The 23,546-nt window shown below is 28.5% G+C and overlaps 1 protein-coding gene across 4 annotated transcripts in view; it reads right to left on the bottom strand.

Moving 5' to 3' along the window:
- Positions 1–23,546, bottom strand: part of LOC111034091 (acetylcholine receptor subunit alpha-type acr-16-like) — an 83,568-nt gene that overhangs the window by 17,598 nt on the left and 42,424 nt on the right. For 3 of the 4 annotated variants that reach the window (XM_022315125.1, XM_022315126.1, XM_022315124.1), the window contains exons 2-7: positions 16,261–16,400; positions 13,758–13,802; positions 9,778–9,887; positions 7,771–7,951; positions 7,078–7,153; positions 2,269–2,463 (exon numbers count right to left, since the gene is read on the bottom strand). In XM_022315125.1, coding sequence (XP_022170817.1) covers positions 2,269–2,463; positions 7,078–7,153; positions 7,771–7,951; positions 9,778–9,887; positions 13,758–13,802; positions 16,261–16,400 — 747 coding nt within the window. Of the gene's footprint in view, positions 1–327; positions 523–2,268; positions 2,464–7,077; positions 7,154–7,770; positions 7,952–9,777; positions 9,888–13,757; positions 13,803–16,260; positions 16,401–23,546 lie in introns of all 4 variants that reach the window. The other variant, XM_022315123.1, reaches the window with a different exon arrangement.

The raw sequence follows: 23,546 nt of genomic DNA, 5'->3' as shown, positions 1-23,546 counted from the left end.
ATATACATAATATATAATATATTATGAATTATAATAATAACAACAATGATGATGGGTATTATAATATTATAGTCTGGTCGTGTCATCGACGACGTCACCAGAACATTATAATATTATTATATTATCATTGTTTGGCCACACGCGCTTTTGTGTACGTAAATGTGTGAGAGTGTGTTTGCTTGTGAGTGTTTGAGTTTGTGTTTGTGTATGTGCGCCTGTGTGTAAACGTTTGTTGGTGTACTCGTGTTCGTGTGTGTGTGTGTGTGTTTTTGAGTTCATACATTATTATTGTAAAGTGTGAGACTGTGTACGCATTTAGGTAGGTACCTAAGGTCATTTTCTCCCCACAGTCTGAGGGCAGCGTGAACCCGAGCATGGCCATAGCGGCCAGCGTAACGCTTGGCAATATCAGGTTGACGATGTAATAAACTGTTCTGCGCCGAACGAATATGGTAAAAGTGATATCCACGTACGGATTCGGACAACACGAGTAGTTTTTCAAGCTCCTCGCGGCTTTCATGTCTGTAAAAAACTGATTTAAAAAAAAAACCAAAAAAAAAAAACCAAAAACGAAACAAACAAAACAGAGGTAGCGGTATACCACGAAAATCGTTGGGCCCGACAAGCGTCCCCAAAACATGTAAAAATACACAGTAGCTGGTACACACGTACGCACACATATACACGTGAAAACCGAAAAGATTGAGAAGTGAAAGAAGAAAAAAAATAATGATGCACACGAATATTGTGTGGTGTGTATGTGTGTGCGAGTGTGAATAACAATTTATTTTTCGCTACCTCGCGAAAGTTCCGTCTCTCTCTCTCTCGCATTACCACCACTTCCTCCGATATAATACACGCACGAAAATACGACGTAATTGTATCACATACTGAGATATTTATTTATTTATTGTTTTAAGACGCAGTGGTCGGAAACGAGACGAGTGAATAGAAATTAGAGAGAGTGTGGCGTGTTTAAAGAAAAGCACCTTCCCCGGTTGAATCCTGAAACGAAACACTGCCATCTATCCCTGCTGGATCAGGCTTTTTTTTACCCCTGAGCACCCCATTAATTTAATTTAGTTTATAGTTGTATAATATAATAATAATAATTGTCACTGCCGTTAAGGTTTGCTGTCGTTATAGTATTGCACAGAATCGGACAGAGTGAAATGCTTAAAATCGACACGACTGCGATCTCAGATACATTCGACCCCTGTCATTATAGGATGATCTAGTCGTGGTTCGAATAATTGATAATTTAATCTACGACACTCGTTTCTGTGATGTAAAAATGGAATAATAATATTGAAGTTGATATAATTATATATATTTCTGGTGTGTTTGATTCACATGACTCGAAATGACAATGGCTATTTTTTTGAATTACTCACCTAAATTATAATTTATACACTGGTAAGTTTCTACCTACGTGTAGTATAATATAATAACAGACTGCAGTAAACAATAGTATTCAAAAAAATTATCGTAAACATTAATAATAAATCACGTCCAAAAAGAATTAGTTTTGGAAACACAATTTTTGGTTTTCTTTCTTTTGTTGACGTGCCCAACAATGCGAAAAAGTTATTAATTCGATTTTGGTTGATTACACGTCACTATTGTATAAAATACTACAAAAGATGCTCGTAATTATGAAAAATAAAAACCTGAAGGTCGTGGTTTTGGTTAAACTCGATTAATGGCCAATGAAAAGCTCTTGATACATATTGAAAATTGCAAAAAGTTAGTAAAGGTAAGGTATCCGACCAAAAGGACACAACTTTTTAATTTCAGTCCGACCACTCAAGCTGTTACGATAGAGTTTCCAAAAGTAAATGTTTATTTATAAGTGGTTTGCCGAGAGAGACGTGAAAATAGCTGAAAAAAATATGTACATGTTATATAATAAATTTATAAGCGCAATAATATCATATTATTATTACGTAAACATATATTTAATTAGTTTAATTTCATTATGCATTATGTATAGGTAGTTATATATGGTTCTGAACCGTAGATAATATATCGGTGACTCACAACATTACCACTAGTCACTAGGTATATAATATCATTATGGTATAATATGTAATATGTATACCCGTATTATTATGTTACACTTAAGACTAAAATTAATAAAAACCCCTAATTTATGTCACACACAGCAAATGACATTGCACGACGGGAGACACTCTGACATGTTGCAAAAAACACAAATAGTTATTTATTATCATATTACTAAACGATTATTAATTTGATTTCGTTTACCTAGAGATAGCTTTTCGCCACAGTCCGGCGGTAGAGTAAATCCTAGTACGGCCATAGACGCAATCAACACGCACGGGACTATCAGGTTGAAAAAGTAATACAAGGTGCGCCTTCTAATTAGGATGGAAAACGTTATGTCTATGTACGGTTCGGGGCAGCAACTGTAGTAGATCACATTGCGCTTTCCGGGAACGCCTGCCAAAAGGAAGAGTCATGTGTGAAGGAAAGCGATTATTAAAAAAAAAAAAGATTAAACAAACATTAATTATTGTCACAATATTATTATCTCTGTATTCATGACATTGTGTTATTAAACGCACTGGACCGTCACCGTTTCAGATATAATTTGATATTATGTATATTATACTGGATTATAGGTTGGTACCTCTATATTTTATTATTTACCTTACTGCCTACCTACTTATACCGCTGTACCTAACCCTATTGGTACAGGGGTCCATTTCAATGACCCACCCTTGCTTTCAGAGGTTAGGAACTTCTGACCAAGCCCAACGTTCATATGCTATAATTACAATAATTGGTGAAATGCTGAGAGGAGAAAATATTGTATATTCCTTCTTCGTGTAAACATTGTAAACATGATATTAAGCGATTTCCCTTTTTCTCATATTATATTGTTTAAATCGCATGGTTTTTCTCGAGTGTTCTGTTAATGCTTAACTAATGACCAATCAGTACGGTATATTTTCAACAGGGATTTCCAAGGGTCTTTGTCGACTCTGTTCATCGTGTGTTTTCGTGTTTGATATTTACGAGCATTAACAAAGACGTATTAAGGAATTATTTTAAGAAAATAGTTTCATGGAAACTCCATAGTTCAAAAATTTTATGAAAGACGTTATAAAAAAAATGATTTTTTTATTCCCACAAAAAAGCATTACGAATTGCTATGAATCACATTGGTAGTTGGTACTCTAGAATTTTTGATTTTCTCTGAATGACATTAATTCTAGATCGGTGACCATACGTTTATGTGACGAACACTGATAATTTTATTGGTGATTTTTTTAGGCATTTTATTTAATATCATTATACCCCCCTATAAACGTAGTACCTATTTGAAACATGAAAGCATAAAATATATGGGGTGCGATTGAAAAATATTACTAAATCGTCAGAAATATCTATATTTAGTACTTCGTTTATTCTCTTCTAATGGTTGGAGTGCTGCGTATCGAAGTTTTCAAACATTAACCATCATGTTTAAATACGATTTTAATATCAGCTGTCTTATATGCTGAGTATTGATCAAATATATTTCTTACGCATTGAAAATAGTAAATAATGTTTGGGGTAAATGTAAGATAGTTTTGATTGCAAATAATCAATTAAAAAAATGTCATATACCTAGATGAGCTTATAACTATTTTCAGCATCCATAAACTTTTATGTATTCATCTTGATTATTGTCAATGAAATGGAAATCTCATTAAATATTAAAAACGATTATAGTGAAGCAAATTTTGGCGAACTTAATTTTTCGAGAGAAAGTATTTGGTTAGTTACAAGCCTCAGAATAATATAAATGAAAATCGATGAAAATCGTACCATTAAATAAATACATAGGTGCAATATGTCGAGTAAAAAATTTACTAAGTAATATATGATCATAAATATTATTTTATAGCTCATGTTAATATTACACGATGCGTTATATTATATTAATAATAATATACAGCTCAGACGGTCCAGACGTTATATATTTCATTTACAACAGTAATATTTATCTTTTATGATTTAACTGTTTTCAAGTGAATCAATACTTTTGTGGAAACAAAAACACATTAAAAAACAACAATTGTGTGTCAAAACATCATTGTAATAAACATATTATAATATCACAATAGATTTAAAGGTGGAAAATATAAATAAGGTGATCCATTAACTTTACAAATGTATTACAATTTAAGTTGTTAAACCGTTCCAAAATACATCAATTCTTTACAAAAAAGTCTCCATGAAAATATAACTTTTACGTATTGAAATTTAAATTATTTCCTCTATTTTAATATCAAATGTATAGAACTTTAAAACATATAATTATATTATAATATATCTAATTAAATTTGAAATTAAATAATATGATTTTTGTTTGGAATCAAGTTCATTTTTAAATAAATAATAAAGTAAATAAAAACTGGTATATTATTAGTAAAACCTTGAACGAATTAGGCTATTATGAACTGAAGTTGTTATTGCAATAATTATTGAAAATATTAGTATAATACTAAGTTTCTATTAAATGAATCACCGTATTTTATTTTAATATATAACTACTTACATACTATAGTAGCATAAAAATTAAAATAATAAGCTTTTTAACTAATTATTAGACCAGTGATTATTAAAATTAAATTAACGTGCAAACAAACTAAGAAGCTAAATAATGTACATTAAATCAAATGTGTGTTCAGGTGTATTTATCTAATGTGATGTTTTAGTTTTATGTCAATACTATATTATTTCAAGACTTTTTTTTCAAAAATGTAAAATTAAAAAAATAAACTAATAAGGTACCTAAACTGTTTACGTGTTTAAAGTGACTGTCATACAAATATTGTATTGTTATTCATCAATTGAAGTTTGACGAGTACTAATATTGATTCTAAGTGACGAATTCAAATAAAATATCCTAATATTTAAAAAAAAAATACTACCTATGTATTATAGTTATTAATTAATGCAAATTTATTAACTGTATTGATTGCTATGATGTTACGTTAATAAATAATAATATTATGTTACATACGCTATAAAAACAATAAGCAAAAGTATCGTTCGTAGAACAGCAATAATATAATAGTTTGATTTTTGTTAATACAGAAAATAATTGATTTTATTTATTGTATTTGATATGATCGTATCTAAAAATCGTATCATAGAGCAGAGATCATAGCATATAAAATGTTGAACTTCATCGAGTTATTCAATACATCTGGTCAAAAAAAATAACTATATTATTAAAAATCAGAAAAAAACAGAAATTCTAAGGGACTTCAGGGAATACAAATTTTGAATTCGTCACTATCATCGTGTTTAATAATTATGTGTACACCTATTATCTACACCATGCTTTTTAAATCGATGTGATTTAGTGCAAGTTTAAAAAAGTATTTTATACAACTTTTTTTTAAAAATATAACTTTCAGTTTTGGATTAGATGTATTTAAAAATATTTTAATCATTATTATATTACTATATATTTTGTTCAGGATATTTGGAATCAGAGGAAAATGTATTCTATGTACTAAAAGTATATGTTCAGCAAGTATTCTCATCAAATAATGATTGGTCGATAAATATTTTAGTATAATATTTAATAAATATCATAATATTTTAGGTTTTTACTATTTTTACTTTATTACTACCTTATCTTCACTTGGAGAGTATAAATAAATTGGAACGATGCTTCTTTGTAGGCTGAAATTCAAATGAATATGTTTTTATCCGTGTTATTCATTATTCCAATTTATAATAGGTTCTACAGAGTGATAGTAGACAGTTTATGGACAATAATTGGAAAACACAAATATGATTTGTTTGAAAATCGAAAACGATATTTATTTTTTTTTGGATAAATTCGTGTATTAAAAATAAAATAAACGATAGTGTAAAGTATCTGGAATAATATTTGTACACATACCAAGTAGATTATAAACAAGTAAGCTGTGTAAGTACCTATCCTGTATCTATGCATAAAGTATTTCAATAGAATTTCTGTAACAAATAAGGAAGTACAATAGGTAGGTCCTGTTCGCAGCTCAATCCCATTCGTTCTTTACCAATCACCATAATGCCTAAGACTATACTGTGTATAATATGTGCTTTATTGATTTGTGTCGTGTGGTCTATTTTATTAGATAGAGTTCTACCACTATGTATTCAATGGCAAATTGTTCATGTCAAAGTATCGGATCTAAACATTTATAATAAAATATGTAAAGGTACGTAGGTAACTGAAACTCGAGAAACATTTGAATGTTGAGGATTGTATTCACGTATAAGAGTTTGTACACTATTATAATTAAATTGTGCTGTATGACAAAGTTATGACTTTTGTATTACTTCATTATACCCATATTGATCACTATCAAACGTTACTTGATTCACTGTAGGTAAGTATCTATTTAAGTATAACAATACACGATATTATAAGCATCGTGTTGTACACTAGGTAACAAAACTATTACATGGATTCTAAAGGATATATTATGATTTCTCTTAAATTTGTTAACAATATCAACAAAGATAAAAATATTTTGAAAGTCAAATTAATGTGTTTTATTCAAGAGTTTCAGCATACCTAAATAATAACTATTCATTCGTATAAGTATGAATGAATACGAATTTTCTAAAATTGTTGTATTTTAATGACTACATTGATAATTTATATTATGTAATATGTATCTAAGTGATGCTAAAATAAACGAATTGTATAGGCTAATTATTAATTTTCTACCTAGAATGAAATGTACCTACATAATATTAGAAAACTATGAAAACAAAACTAATTAATTATGGTTTGTATGTATGTACAAGTATAATAATATTATAATATTATGGTTTTTTGAGAGAAATTTAAATTGCTTAAAGATAATTAGTTATTACCAAAAATTAAATTATCTATTTACTAAATAATTATCAGTATATATCTCTCAAAAAACCACAGGTAGACCTAAAATTGATGTATTAGTAAATAATCAGAAATAGTGTAAATATAAACAATTCAAAGCTGTTAAAAATGAAAAAAAATCATTTTCGAAAACGAACTGTTTTTTGTTTGCTCACCAAGCAGGTCCCATTCACCGTTAGTAATAAAACCACTGATGTCTCCTCCGTGATCATCTTGGAGTTGTAGATCCAACTGAAATGTACAATAAAAACGATTGTATTAGAAAAATACTTGGGTGCACGAAACTGCAGGATGTAAAAATTATTAGTTTAGGTTAAAAAAATTCTTTGGATCATTAAAAAAATGTAACCATTATCAAAAAGTCGATCAAGTAAATTCAACCAAATTAATAAAAATACACCAATAATGTTCTGTGTCATGTATGAGAATAAAAATAAAAAACTTCTTTTTGCTGTCAGAGTATATAGTGACGTGAGAAGTTATTGTTTCATGTTTTCCACATTATGTTTTCATAACAATATAACATAATATTTTGTAGTCATTAGTTTATGTATTACAATATCACATTCAATAAAAACACATGATGCATGCCTTGAGCCGTAAAGCAATTATAACGTGAGTTTAATTACGTTAATATTGTATTATAGTTGCGAGTTGCGACCACACGACAATAAGCCGGTTAATTCGACGGAAGGTTCGATGAAAATAATAATAGTATTTTGATGGGCAGAATAAACAAAACGTCGCGAAATTGTGATATACCCAATAATATTATATTAGGTATTAGAGTAAAGTTTCACGCTTTCGTGTCGTTTCACCCGTGTAGGTAGTTGTCCTGTCTAGTTTACCTGAAATCCGTCGTATGTCCAGCTGCCAAATTTCATATCACATTTTTGATCGTCGAAGGGGAACCACGTGATGTCGATCTTGCACGTGCTCTTGAATATCCCCGGTGGAATGAACACACAGCTACCATTGCTGTTGACCACCACGTTGGTTGCGTACGTGCCGTCGAAGCCTTCATCAGCGCTAAACACACGCAATTCAGAGAGACGGTTTACACATCGGTGTGATTATAATAATATGATGTAAAATAATAACATTATTACGTAGGTGTGGGTAGTTGTTGCAGGTTTGTCTACGATAATTTAAAGTTTTAAATTTTGAAGGGAAAAATGTGCATTTGTTTATCAGGTGGAAATAGTAGGTAGGTAGATAATAATAACTGTCACGTTTTCATATTATGTTTTGTTTTTTAAACGTACAACAATATAATAGTATGTCACAGTCTTAGATTTGAGTAGAGGTTATTGAGGTGTTTAAAAATGATTATTGATTGCGGTTTGATAAGTTTCAAAATATATTGTTTGTTCAGTTTTAGGGATTTAAGTGCTAATTATCCGATTATATTCTTAACAATATTCGACGGATTTACACTGATAAAATGATTAAGTATTTATTACACACACATACACACACGAAGTAAATTGAGTGAATTCATTTCGATAATCTATACCTATATTAATGTCCATCCTAATACCTATAAATCGATTTAACCAAAACTTTTAAAAATTCGTAACATAGGGATGTGATAGAGGGGTGTTATCTTATCGGCTACTAGGCTTTCACGATCCACCACTGATTAAAATTAAATATTTACTCAGTCGATTAATTTTAATTGAAAATTACTGATTTTATTTCACTATAGTCAAGTTTTAGTCCAAGATATGCAATCTTTAATTATAATGAATACATCATAGATGTCATCGGATATTAATTATTTTGTATCTTGTTATATGATTCTGAAATACATAATAAGAAAAGCGGACAAGTGAGTTTTTCAATAAATTTTGTGGTACGCCACTATCATGGCATTTTTGACTATATTATTTCATACGCAAACCTTTCATTTGAATTCTCTTAGATCGTATAGTTATTCTGATCTCACTCCTATCAGAAAACTTCCCTATGCTTTTGGAATGATTTATTTTAACTCATATTATTTCAGTGGCTTGTTGTTCCATTCTGTTAGGTCAAACTTATACATGTTTTATACATCTGCATCCACTATAATATCCTTAACTATCTACACTCGGTTGGTTTTCCAACTTTATCACATTAATTTTGTCTCTTATCTTTTATGTCCTTTACGTTTTGACATAATAGTAAATAGACAATTTTGTTTGCAACTTTTTCAATGCCGTATTCTTATTATAAATACGGGTTATTCTCTCAAGAATCACCCTATAAATCGACAATCAAGATCCTGTTAAAATGTCTTGAGTGTGTTTTATGACTCTATTACACGGCCATTAGATTAAAAAAAGTAACAACCCTTTCTCGACTGCTTCTTTTTTTTACTATTCACAGACAATTCTTTATTTTATTATATAATTGGTTTGAATCTAAAATGATCGAAATAAGCTGAAAACCAAATACTCCAAATACTTTAACCTCTACATTGGGCGTACACCTCTGTTTAGTGCAAAAGATCGTCGACATATTCGTGTTCAGCACTCGCAATCTTTAAATATTATTAAACTATTTTAGATACAATTCAAATTTCGTATGCATCATTATCCAATGCATTCCAACCTCCCCCTCAGGTCACCCAGAAACCTTCAAGGTCTACTTGTCTGACTCGACTCATTCCACACAGTGTAATCCTTTACATCGCTACCTGAGTTTATTCAACTATTAATGACAAACGTGTGAAGTTTATTAACTAGGTTATAAAATTTTAAAATATACTATTAGTGTGCTTATGCTACTGTAATAACGTAAAAATGTATGTTTATGATAGAGTTACATGTCATCTGTGTAGGTGTAGACATTAATGTGATATGTGTACTAACCTATTATACATGAGCATATCTGGTTTCCATATCTTATGCGGTGGTATTCTCAAATCCTTCACACCACCATAGTCGCTGTGGTTCCACCTGAGGTTGACGTCATTCCACTCCTAAATTTAAATTAAAATCGTTTTAATGATACATTTAATAATTAAATAAAGTATGTATAATATATTGTACACTTCTACTTCTTAAAACACCGAACCTTTGTCAATAATATTATATAAGAATTATTATCGTATAGTTCATAATAAGGCCAATAATAATCGATAATATTATTGTTAGTTTTATATTTTAATACATAGAAGTTAGTTTATATTTAGTTTATACATCGTTTAACTTTTTAAACACAAATGTTATGAAAAATTAAAAGATCCATGAAGTATTGTCTTTGGCTGAGAAGAAGTGATTATGAGGAGTTCTTGGAATTAATTATAATATTTCTTGGAGGAAAGCATTCAAACTGTAGGTATCTACTTTTGGCATCTTTCCCATTATCTTTTGGCTAGGTGTATAGCTATTTACTGTTTGAAAAATAAATATTTATAGGTATTAAAAATAACAGTATATATTAATAAATAGAGGGAAATCGGTTTAAAAATAAATGCTGCTTGAATATAATGTTGTGCTCAGCAATGGCTTGGATGCGTGGTTATCACTGAATATCATCTTCATAAAAAAACTTATATCATAGTATAGAAATAAAAACAATAGAAAAAAATACGGGTGATCTAATGATATTTTTCTATTGTTACTTGTTCGTAACAATTTATTTTGTAGATACCTAGTAAGATTATAATTTATTTTAAAGAAAAAAATCTGTTCAAAAAAATATTTTTAAATAGTTAACTGTAAAACGAAAATTTGTTAGATTATTTACATATTTTGTTTTTTTATCATTATTTTGGTAGGTACGTTCGTTATGATGACTGTTGTAGACAATTTATTAAAGTTAGTCAAACATTTGAAATAACTAATAAGTAATTGAAAAACAATAGGAAAAACCTCTTTGGGCTGTAATTTAAACCTTTTGTGGAACTTGAAGGGGATGAGTAATCGGGTCTACATTTTCACAAAATTATTTTTTAATATCACTTGAAAAATGAGAGGGTTTTCATTTTAAATTTCTTAAATAAGTTTTTTGGACCACCTTTATATAATATATAAACAAAATACATAGGTAAACTTTATACATTAAAAAGGGTTAAGCGATTCATGATAATACAGGTGTTGACTGTTGATGTATATTTTAAATTATGTTTTCTCGTGTGACAAATTGCATTTTAATACTTTGTAAAAAACAAACAAATATAAATTGAAAGTTTTTGTTCGTTTATTTTTAATTATGAATAAAAAACAAAAACGGTTATATAGTACGCGTCATGCACTTTGAGATAGTGTATTTTGCTTAGTGTTTTTTTATTTCATTAAATTGGTTTATATTGCCGCCACCGTGAATGTTTCTACAGAATACCTACCTACCACTTTTTTCGTTCTTTATTTGTCACTCAGTGGCACCACGTGTGTGATTAATCGTTTATGTTACTAACCGTTTTTATGACTTTAGGTGAAGAGACAAAAAAATAAAAATCATGACAAATGGTCCACCTAAACCTATATGGATACATATGATTGTACATTACATTAATCAAGAGGACAAAACATTTTGTATTTGTTTGAAAACTACTCGGAGTAAACGTGTGTAGGTACTATAAAATACAAACATGTAAAATACCTCACTCTAACTATAGATTTTCCTAAGCTCTAAGAATCGAAGTGTTTAGCTTGAAATCACCATTTTGAGGTACATTTGTGTATTATTATTGGTTTTTTCTTTTGTAGGTACTTATACCTACTTGAGAGAGGCTGTTAGGAATTTCGTTCTACATTTGGGCTAATTGCTATAATATTATACCGTATACTATATATTGAGGTATATTTGTATTCGCCGAAAGAAAGTTTAAAATAATATGTTCCTCCTCAGGATACTTATCAGTTCAAAAATAAAATAATAATCTAATAAGTAACACCAACGTTATGTGCTATTTAATTTAAAACAGAATTTGGTAAGTTTTATAAGATACAATATATGGGACTAAATAGGAAAGGCATTTTATTGGAATCAATAATTTAATTACTATTTATGAACAGGGAATTACAAATGCGTAACAATGTAGTAATGAGTATATTATGTAATTTTTGTTGTACTATTTAATATTGAATTTAATAAAAACCATGACTATAATTCAATAATGTTCTTACCTATTGAACACAAAATAATAATTATTTATAATTTATCGATATTGATTGTTGTTAATAATATAATCATAGTTTATGTGGTAATAGTTCACTGGAAAATACATAAACGGAATGTTTAATGTATGTAGGCACAAGGATGAAACATCACATACCATACCAGTTGTGCAACCCATCAACCTGATCTCCTATCAAACACCAACATTGTCAAATTCCTAGAGGGAATCAACTTATATAACCTAATTTAAGACTAAATTAATAATATACGAGTATATTAAGAACTAATGGCCTAGTAGCCGATATTTTTTATTAAATAATAAAAACAAAAAATATGTGTTAAAACATTTTTATTTAAGAAAACTACTCTTTTTTACATAAACGATTTTTTTCGGCCGTACAATACACAAAAATATTTTAATTTCCTTTTCTGTTCATATTGTATACCCAATCCGTCGGCGCAATATGGTAGTATATAGAACTGTTTTGCACAAAGTTAAGATTAGAAGACAAACAATGAAACGTTCCATTTCATATAAATTAAAACAACTGAGATTTACTAAAGTTTTATGCCGAAGGCATAAAATCTTGTAATTTTGAATGAGTCTCGGCAAAAAATTATGACGTACCTACTTCAACTAAATTGCATTTAGTATAAGAATGACAGAATATTTATTTTACGGATGATTATTTACATAATATTTGCAAATCACAGTGCATAATTTACTATCATTATAATTATTATTTAATTTTTGTTTAAGTACTTTTTTTACGTGTTGTATGTTAAATCTGATATTATAAATAATTAATTTTTTTCGAGAACAATAAAATAATAATTTGAGTTTTATAATCTATTTAATATTATATACATTTATTCAAACATTTGGTGTACGGTTTTTATTTTGAAAACATTTGAACACATTGCTTTAGTAAAAGTGTTACATTTATAGACATTAATAACTTTATAAAAAAAAAATAACTAACAGTGAGATATGGTTTAAAATATTCTATAACTATGTATGTTTTTCGAAAAACTTCAACCAACATTTCTATTTTCTATGTACCACACGGGTAGCCCCCCAATCCATTCCCTTTACATCCAATACCAATCCTTCCTAGCAATGTATAACTAAGACTCTTTTCGGGACGTTTTCAGTAAACGGAGTTAAGTCTTAAATTATCCTCGCATTTGTGCTGAAATAATGTTTCATGTAGTTGAATCTATGGTGATAAATGAAAAATATACATTGGCAACAGAGCAAGGGTATTTTTGTTGGTGAATTCCTTAAATTCTTGTAGGCCAAAGAGAAGTCTTCACGTTCCAAGTACAGCGAGGTTCTTATAACTTGTAGAATTGATAAACTAACAACTAGGTACGTTGATTATGCGATTAAACATTTTCAATATAAAATTACTTTTATTAATTATTTTCCTGAAAGTCTAATAAAATATATTTTATACTCATGATATATTATAACTTAAAATATTTTTATAAAATTGAAGGTACCTCCTTACAATTATATATTTATATAAACATATTTTAGTTATAATAAATATCTCAATAAAATTCAATAATAACTTCATATTGTAGTATATAATTTAACTAGAACATATTTTTATCATTTTAACTACTTATATTTTTAAGATAATATGAACTCCTAAAACATTATCAATATCACCTTTTGTAAGAAATAAATTGTAATAAATTCAGCTCAAAATATACTTACCAATTTTAACCACATGTTGGTAATCAACAGCTGATTTTTTTCATCCTGAAACAAATAGTTACGTGCGTGTTAGTACAAAACATTGTTCAAAGTATCGTGTTATGATAAGTTTTAAGCACGTAAATTTTGAGGAGTTATTTAAATAAAGAGACGTCGATTCATTTATGCGTTGGCATTGCGTTACACAAATTTTCTGTCAATACGAAATAATTCAACTGTGCGAAAATGTATTTATGTATACCTACCTATAGATATAAATATTATGTTTTCTAACCCCTTTTTAAAAGAGGTCGATAAATTTACATTCAGAATGCTAGGTAACCGGGGTAACTGACGTTTACACTCTGAGGACGAATACATAAATTTTAAACAGTTCTCCTTTTTCTGGTGGAAACACGGTGGTGACGGACAGAAAAAAAAATATAAATACCTTAGGAATGTTTTATTAAACTGTCCTCGTGTCCCCTTTGCTCTTTTGGATACATTCAGTGAAATAAGTATCTACCTAACTCATTCTTAAAATACTAGTTTTTCCCCTTATTTAAAATTTAACATAGGTAATATATTGCAAAGCCAGTTGGGTAAAAATCTTGAATTATTTTCTGTACTTGAGCTAGGATAAAATATTCGTGACCAAAATATAAAATGTTTGGCATTAGCCAAATGAATTTGAGACTTCTTTGATAATCTTTGCGGCATGTAGTTGTAATGAAGTTGAAACTGCGGTAACTCTACGTCAGGGACACAACACATTTACTTTTGATATTTGACAGAAACTATTTTTATGGAATATCTATATCTAAATCGCCAGAATAAACTATAAAACATGCATTCATTTATTTATGCAAACGAGGAATCCATTTGTAAGCCGAATTAAACTTTATAATGTATTTGTGTTTGAGAAATAGAGTTCATTTGAAAATCTAATATTAAAATTGAGATGAATGATTATATTAAATATTCTGATATTTGTCAGATTTAATTTTGGAATTTTAATTGTACATTTTAGTTCATTGTTACTAATGGTTTAAAATAACTTCGTAAAATTACTGAAATTTTGTTTGAAAATAATGATTTTTTCAAAAATTTGTTACCATGTATAATATTGTTCAATATAGTCTGCATTTTTATATTACAAAAAAAAAAACCATAAATTTAATATTATATTTTTAAAGTAAAATAATACATTTTGAACATAGTTAATAAGTATTGTTTAAATATATTATGATGTAATTATTATTTACATACTATAGGTAGGTACCTACAACTAAAAATGTACTTTTATTTCAAATAAGTAAGGTACCTAATTGGATACTTTAATATTAAATCAAATTAATGAAATATTCTTTGAACTTGATAATTTTCGTTATAAAAATCGTATTATGAATTACTATGACGAGTACCAAGAAGAATCTTATCTAAATCTGCTTAGGAATTTGACAATAAATATGCATTTTAAATATGTTGTTATGTATTAAATTCAATAAAAATACAATAATATTGTATGCACCTTCAAGACCTTAATCTATTATTTTACAGCTGTACAAAGTATTTTGGTCATAAAAATAAAAAGTTTGAAAAAAAACTTGCTTGGGTACTTTTCGAACATTAAACTTCACTCGGCCCACCCTGCACAAATTATACGCTTTGTCCACGCCTTTGAGCTAGAATTTTTTAGCGGACTATGTGAACTGGGTAAAACATTTTTAACGGGTTTTTACCAAACCAAACAACAAAAACAGCGATGACTACAAAAAAGCACATTATAATAAAGTCAGATGACTTGCACGTACAAAAGTAAAAAAAAGAATTCAAAACTAGCTGCAAGAAAATAAAATTATCTATTGCTTTGAATGTAAGCCAAATGGGACATCGACATTTTTTAATACTATTCGAGTTATCATTTTTAGAATCCATGATAGGTTACTTATCGCAACTATACGCATACTTATAGCAACCACAATTAAACGATATTTATACATATTTAAATATTATGTAATCTAATGATAAATAAATTATATATTTATAACGAGGTACCATGAAAATGAGGTATAGTATTTATTTTTTTATGGCGTTTAGTGGTTATATCGTAAATGGTTCAATTTTTTTTAAAAATAATTTTGTGTTCGGTGTGTTTATCTATTTGTACGCATTTATTCGCTTTGGTTTTTTTATTGATTGTTCAGAAAATACGAGTTCATTTTATACTAATTATTATAAATAAAATCCCATGCTGTAAATACATTTTGATATTTTGTTTTTGTATTCGATTTTTAAACCATCAGTTGTATCGTGTGACCTTTTCATTTTTTTTTTTAGAACACAATTTTTAATTCATATTAAACTTCATTTATTTGCAGTACAATAAATATCAAATATAATAAACATATTATAACACAAGTATACTAAATGAAAATGCATTTGAATTATTTAATTCAAATCTATTTATTGCGGTTTATTATATTAAATATTAAAATATAATAAACTAAACAAAATAACTCACCACATCTATGATTTGCATGAGCATAAGGCCGAAACTAAGTTGTAGTGGCTCCGATTCATTAGCTACTGGCCTCTCTAGTGTGTTGTAAGGGTCTAATAAATCGTTGAGCAATCGCTTCTCGTGAGGTCCGCATAGCGTTTCTGTAAAATAAAAATATGGACCAATATTAATTCATGCTGTGTGTGTACGCAATATGAGTGGGTTAATGATATAAACATTATTATGTATAGTTACAGGGAAGATAATTTTTGCGCTTTAGCTACAAGACATGATAAGGTACTAAGTGGGTAAGCCCTTTCCACTGTGGATCATCATATAAGCTCGTTCAACGTTTCATACAGCAGAATCGTGGAAGAAATAACACGTAATAATATTGTATAATACAATACCTATTGAAATTAACAACGCATTTTAGTTGTATACACTCACACACTCCCAAAAACATCCACACTACCCTGTTATGGATTCAGCTTTATACAAAAATATAATCAACACTTTTTATAAGAAATAATTACTTCTTAGTGCAACTTTATTAGACACCTCCGAGTTTTATTTTTTGGTTTTGAGGTCATACAAATTTGATTTTGATACTGTGGCACTGGTTGCTACTTTTACGAATTGAAGTTAGATGTAAATATGTATATCTTTAAAACATTTTTAAATGCCTCCTGAAAAACCGTATCAATTGAAAAATATGTTTGGCTATTGCTCCCAGGTCTTCAATTGCGTACCACAATGAGAAGGCTCTCGTGAGCTCACCCGTTCGAAATAGTTTTTCGAAGATATATATTATGCTCCAAAACGTCAACGAGGGCGCATTTTGTCGGAGGTCATCATGTGCACGAAATGGTAGTGGCGGCGTGGTGGTGGAGTTAAATTCCGTTTAATGTATTAATAATAATTATTAATTAATAGCTTAGGATTGTTGTGGTACCATGACAATACACTTTGAACATTCCTAATTTGTCCACAGCATCCGAATCGACGGTCCAGGCTATAAATTCACGCCACAGACAACGTCATTAAACGGATAATAATATGACATTCAGAACTATCTAATTTTGGCCTTTATATTATAGAATTATAATAGATCTGCAATACTTTGTTTACGCACAACATGATAATATTATACCACCAAACCGTATACATGGTTGATAAACGAGTATGCCGTTATCTGCCGCCACCACGTTTGGTGGGTGGGTTTGGAAGTATTTCTGCATTCCCCAATAATATACAGAATCCAATGGTAATAGTAAATAGCATCATGGATATAATGTTATGTATACTGTAACATATATTATGGAAGTTATAATTTATATTATTTGGTGTCAATCATATTATAATATTAACATTGTTATTGTTATACAGCTGTCGCGGGATATCATTGTTTTCTTATACATGTATGTTTTGATGTCGAGTGTATTATTATTTATAATAATATCCGAACGAACGTTATAAGAACAAAAATCGTCAAAATATTGTAAGTACCAAAACTCGTTTAGCCATATTAAAAATCAAAATGATGATGATTATTATTAATTGATGTCGTTTCAAAATAAATACAGTATCTATTGTTTTTATATCATTAAAAATTGTTGTAAGCCGTCCGTCGTAAAAAATAAAAATAAACTACAAATATTTACATAGTATGCCCAATTAAATTATATACGATTCAACAAAAACAAAAACTTTATGTTACCTACTAAAATATCTGACGATCGCATTGTTCCATTACTTTACGAGCCCTAATAAAAAGGTTTTTAAAAATAAGGGTACACTGAAAACAAAAAAAACTTAACAAAATCAATGTTTATTTTATTTTAAACTGAATGGATTCCACTTCTATTTTGCTAATTGACATTAACAATTCAATAAATTAGTAATGTAATTAATATATTATATTAGTTCAAAACTATATTATTGATAGATTTTGTTGATGAATAGCCAAGAATTTGTCACTTTTTATTAATTACATCAATAATTTTTAAGGTAATGTGATCAATTTTATTCACTGAAATAATAATTAATAAAATATATTAACATTTCAGATGGTTTTAATATGTTTAGGAATACTTGTCGATTTTTGGGATGCCATAAATAGGGTACCTACATTTCGATAATATATATATTATATTATTCAGTTATAAAAAACTAATAATAAAAAGTCAACTTTGAATGGAATTCTGAACGTGATCTTTATAAATAACTATTACTATTATTTTTTGTTTTTGTTTTGCATAAATTCAGCATCTAGTCACATACTTAGTAATTATCCAATATGGTACAATATAAATCGATTTGAAAAGTTTTCTACAAACTTTTTGCACGTTCGGTATTATATCTAATTTTCTATCAAAACTATCTTCGTTGAGAGATAAAACGAAAGAAAAAAAAAATCATTGGAAGAAAAACGAATGGTTTGTTCCGGATAAAATACGAATGGTCGCTCGTGTATGTCCTTGTACGTAGTTCTGTTGATATGTAGTTTGGAAAGTAAAAACTTATTAATAAAGTATTATAGTGTCAATAAATTACTAAAGGTCGTGAGTCAAAGAAAAGAAAAAAAAAAAAAACAAAAACAATTTTTCTATCAGAGAGAAAAAAAAGTAGAAATAATAATATGTGAAAATAAATCTGAACTAAAAGCAACGAAAATTACCTGTGACGATAATCGAGCTGAAAGAGGCCGTATAACAGTCGGCGCGGGACGGAACAAAAGTGAAATCTTATTTTCGTTTTTAGAGATTGTTATTTGACACATAATATTATAAAAACTGTTCGTCCACGAATCGATGTCTCCATTATACAGAGTGAATCATCTAGCATACTCTCCCCATACAAAACTGAGGTGAGCCATTTTTTTCATTTAATAATTTGGCAGTAATTATTACGTTCTTTGAGTAGAATATTCATAACGATTCCGAAAATCAGAATTTGAACAAATTCATTATTGAGGAAAAAATGTAGGAGTTGAGCGTGTTTGTCGAATCACCCTGTATAATACATCTCGCATGAGATAAGTTCTTTTCTCAGACGTACCATTGCTGTGCAGTGCACCAAGTTTGAAAAGCCTGTGACGATATAGGTATACAATAGATGTCCTGTCGACGATGTCTGAAATGAAAACGTCAAAGTCCAACTACTACAATTATTATTACCCCGGACCATATACGGTTTGGGGGGCGAGGTGGATGGTTTCTCGACCTGACTAGGTCGATTGGCGACGCAGTATCTGGCCGACTCCAGCTCTTCGACAAACCACTATATTTACTATAAGTATATAGATAAGAACTGCAAAACAGGGCCGTAGCTATACCGTTGTGACGGGGGGAGGGGGGGGCTGCCGACCTACCCTCGATAGCGTCCAATTCGAACGTGATCGAAATGATAACGAAAACGCGCCGTGTTTGTTATTGCTACTACTTTTGGGACTTTATTAGTTTTTGCTTTCTCGGGGATTCGAATATCGCGGTATAGTGAGAGGAGCAACTTGCCGTACCACACGCTGTACCGAACTATAAGAGTGTTATTTGTACGAGACAAAAAAATATAATATAATATTAACATGTCGATATCACTATATAATATTTTTATTATGTATATGCTATATTATTACAGAGAATCGTCTAAAAATAATAATAACAGTAATAAATATTTTATTTACGATGTTATATTATAGGTACCCATAAAATACCAAGTGTCCCACCGGGTGTGTGTCCTCTTGCATATCCTGCTCTCGTTTCTTCGCCGTCTTACTCATATTAAAAACAACTCATCCACCCTCTAACTCCTGTTTAAACTTTGAGACTTACATTATTTTAATATTTAATGAAAAATAATAATTCAACTTTAAAAACGTTTTCAAAAATTTATGTTTTATTAATTGGTTATCTCTGGGAAAAAAATTAAGAACCAAAAACAACTTTTTAATTTTTTTATTTTTAAGATCACTTCAATCAAAAAATACTTTCCACCATAGTCATAGTGGCTTGTGGCTGTTAAATATAAAATTAGTTTTCAAAAATTATATTTTCAAATATTAATAAATTTACGGTACAACATTATTTAGACGCATGGGCGGATAGGCCATTTTTGGCCTACCAGGCAATTTTAAAAAGGGGCCCCACATAAAAAAAAGTTGCTCGCAAGTACAGTATTAGATTAATTATGTTACCTACAATATCAAAACAAAACATTGGACGTGTATGATTTGTCTGTTATATTTGGCAATATTAACATCTAGAAAATCTATAAAATATATTATAACAACATCTATATTCCATTATCAATTGACAATTAAGTACATCTAATTATAAAAGTTGAGTGTTTAATTTAGGCTTTTACACTTTAAATAATGTTGAAAATTATAAATGTAATAGACACATTAAGAAACACAATTTGTATTTCAAAAATATTAGAAAATTTATTTGACAACCCCTACTTATTTTATACTGCTGATTGCTATTAAGTGTAAAAATTATACTAAGATACCTATAAAATATAGTTTCTTTTAGTTAATATTCTACATGAATACATGATTATATTACAATTATCGTAATAATTAATAAGCACCTATATTATATACTTAGTGATGGGCCGCAACTAATATAAACTAACGAATAATTATTCGATACCTAGTTTTTCCAAATAAGTTATTCGAATAATCGTTACGACAAATATTTGAATTATTATTCGAATATGTTTTCAAAAGCAAATTTGATCTAGTAAGTACTTTTGGTAGGTCAACATTAAAAATCCTCCAGTACTTTTAAAATAATTGGGAAAAAAAAGAAAATTTGTCAAAATTGTTTGGTAACCTTTCACTTCAATTGTATTTGATTAGTTTGAGTTTTTTTCCTACAAATATCAATAAAAAATTATTTGTCCGGTTAAAAAGATAAAAATGTAATAGGTATATACTATATAAGTTTTTATTATAGCTAAAATATTAACGATACATATAGGAATGATTATTGTTTATAAGCATTTAAAGTTCAAATGTTGACAAAACCACAGTGTTAATTAATAATTTGTAGTTCAAAACTTAAAAAATATAAGATTATAATATAAAATAATAAAATTTTTCAAATTTGAAATTTCTTTTGTAATTATATAATATTAATGTGTCATTGCGTTAACCATAAAAAAGGCGCCATTCCCAAAATACGAAGGGGGCCCACCGGGAAATGCCCGGTTGCCCGGTAGGCCTATCCGCCCATGTTTAGACGCGATCAGACATTTATAGGTGGATGCAATTTTGTTTGTAGTGCTACATAGAATCGTAGGATTAAAAAAAAATTACTGTATTCAATATTAACATATACATATCCTTGTAAATAAAATTTAAAAATTTGAAAAAACTTTAAGCTAACTGCTGTAAGGTGAGAAAAAAAATAAAAAATTTTAGAAAAATTCAAATGGCCGACAAACGAAAATCTTTTGAGGAGATACATCGTTATTTTACGTTTTAATATCCAATTTTAACAACATTTGAACTTCAAACGCTCATAAAAATAAATGTGACTAAGCTAAACATTATTTTTTAATTCCAGTAATAAAAACTTATGAGGAATCTTGCACCAAATGTTCAAACCTTGGGTATTAAAATTAAAAATGCTATGCATTTTTAACCACAAAATAATTTACAAATGTTCGTGATTTAAAATGCTCATAAAAAAAAACATATGAACTATCATATTTTTAAATATTATAGTAAGAAAAAACTATGAAAAATATTGTACAATATATTCATGCTTTTTTAAATACAAACAAAAATTGCACGATATATTAATAATAATAATAATAATAATAAAAAAATACAAGAATAGTGAATAATACCAAATTAGTTCAAAATAGTATATAAATAATATAAAAAGACCTAAAATGTTCTTAAAATTATATATTTGATAATTGTATTATTGTTGTAATATAACTAGAGAGTTTAAAACTATATGCAGTTAATATTTAAGATAAATTGATGAACTAAAATTTATATTATAATACTCAAGAAGAGCACGCTGTATAAAATATATATTAAAAATACCAATGTATTGTGAAACTCCAATACTACGCTGTCCAACGAATCTGTTGTATCTTTTAGATTGGCAGATAAGGCTTAAAAAAACAATTTTAGTCTAAATTACTGAATGGGTTATTTCTCTTTTAATTATGGGCTAATTTGTTTTTTTATTTTACTAGGTAACTAGCAATTTTCAGTACCATCGCTGTAGCTTGTTTATTGGTTAAGGTATTGTATTAAACGCCTTATAATAATATTATATACGGAGTATAAAAACACGGTCGCTACGAATCAGTGAAAATAATAATAATAATACACATAATAGCTAGTACTTATATAATATTATTATCTAATTATATAAACGTGATATCTACATTATTTGCGACAGCTAATCTCAAAAACTATCCATCCGATTATTTTGATTTAAAAAAAACATTTATAGAATATATCAAGTAGAAGATTTTAAACCTATTTCCAACCCCTATGGGCAGCACAAGTGAATAGATCACATACGAATTTTTCTCTGCTCACAATAAATCAGCATTCCTTTTGTTTATATAAATAGTTTTCATAGGTTACATATTACGGTACTATAATATTATTATTAGTAGAAATATGGCATATTATTATACATTTTTTTTTACAAATATATTTTAAAAAAAACCAAATCTTTGGCACATACAGAAGAGGTAGCTTATAATAAAAAACTGTCTGTTGACTGTTGGTAACAGAATAAATCAAGAACGGCGGGACCGATTTGGAAAATTTTTTTTCAAATGTTTGTAATATTCCGAATAGCATTTTATGGACAGAAAAATTGGAAATGTTTCTTCTAAAATGTGAAAATTCGGGAAAACCCGATGGGTATTTCGCAATGGAAATTGTCTAAAAAATTGTTTTTTCTATTACAAATAGTTGTCACAAGTTGCATATTAAAATACAATATTGATCTGATATAATAATTTTAATATTTCGTCTCTATATTTATAAAATACGTTGGTTTATATAGCTTTAATTATTACTCAAGAACAACTACTGGATAGTTTTCAATAAAAAGTTATACTAATTGATACTTTGAGACGTATATTGTGTGTTTATAGACTTAAAGTTTATTTTTCCAGTCCTTACTTTTAGATACCTCAGATATGCATTTTTTCAGGTCACGAAAAGAAATTATTTTGTTGTTGTCTATTTATATTGTGATCATTAGTTACAATATTATATTACAATTATAATTATAGAAGTATAGTACATACATATTTGTACA

The sequence above is a fragment of the Myzus persicae genome, unplaced genomic scaffold, assembly GCF_001856785.1.
Source record: "Myzus persicae strain clone G006 unplaced genomic scaffold, MPER_G0061.0, whole genome shotgun sequence".
NCBI classification, from domain to species: Eukaryota; Metazoa; Arthropoda; class Insecta; order Hemiptera; family Aphididae; genus Myzus; species Myzus persicae.
Note: the sequence above shows the minus strand (reverse complement) of the source record. Positions and strands in the feature narration are given on the sequence as shown.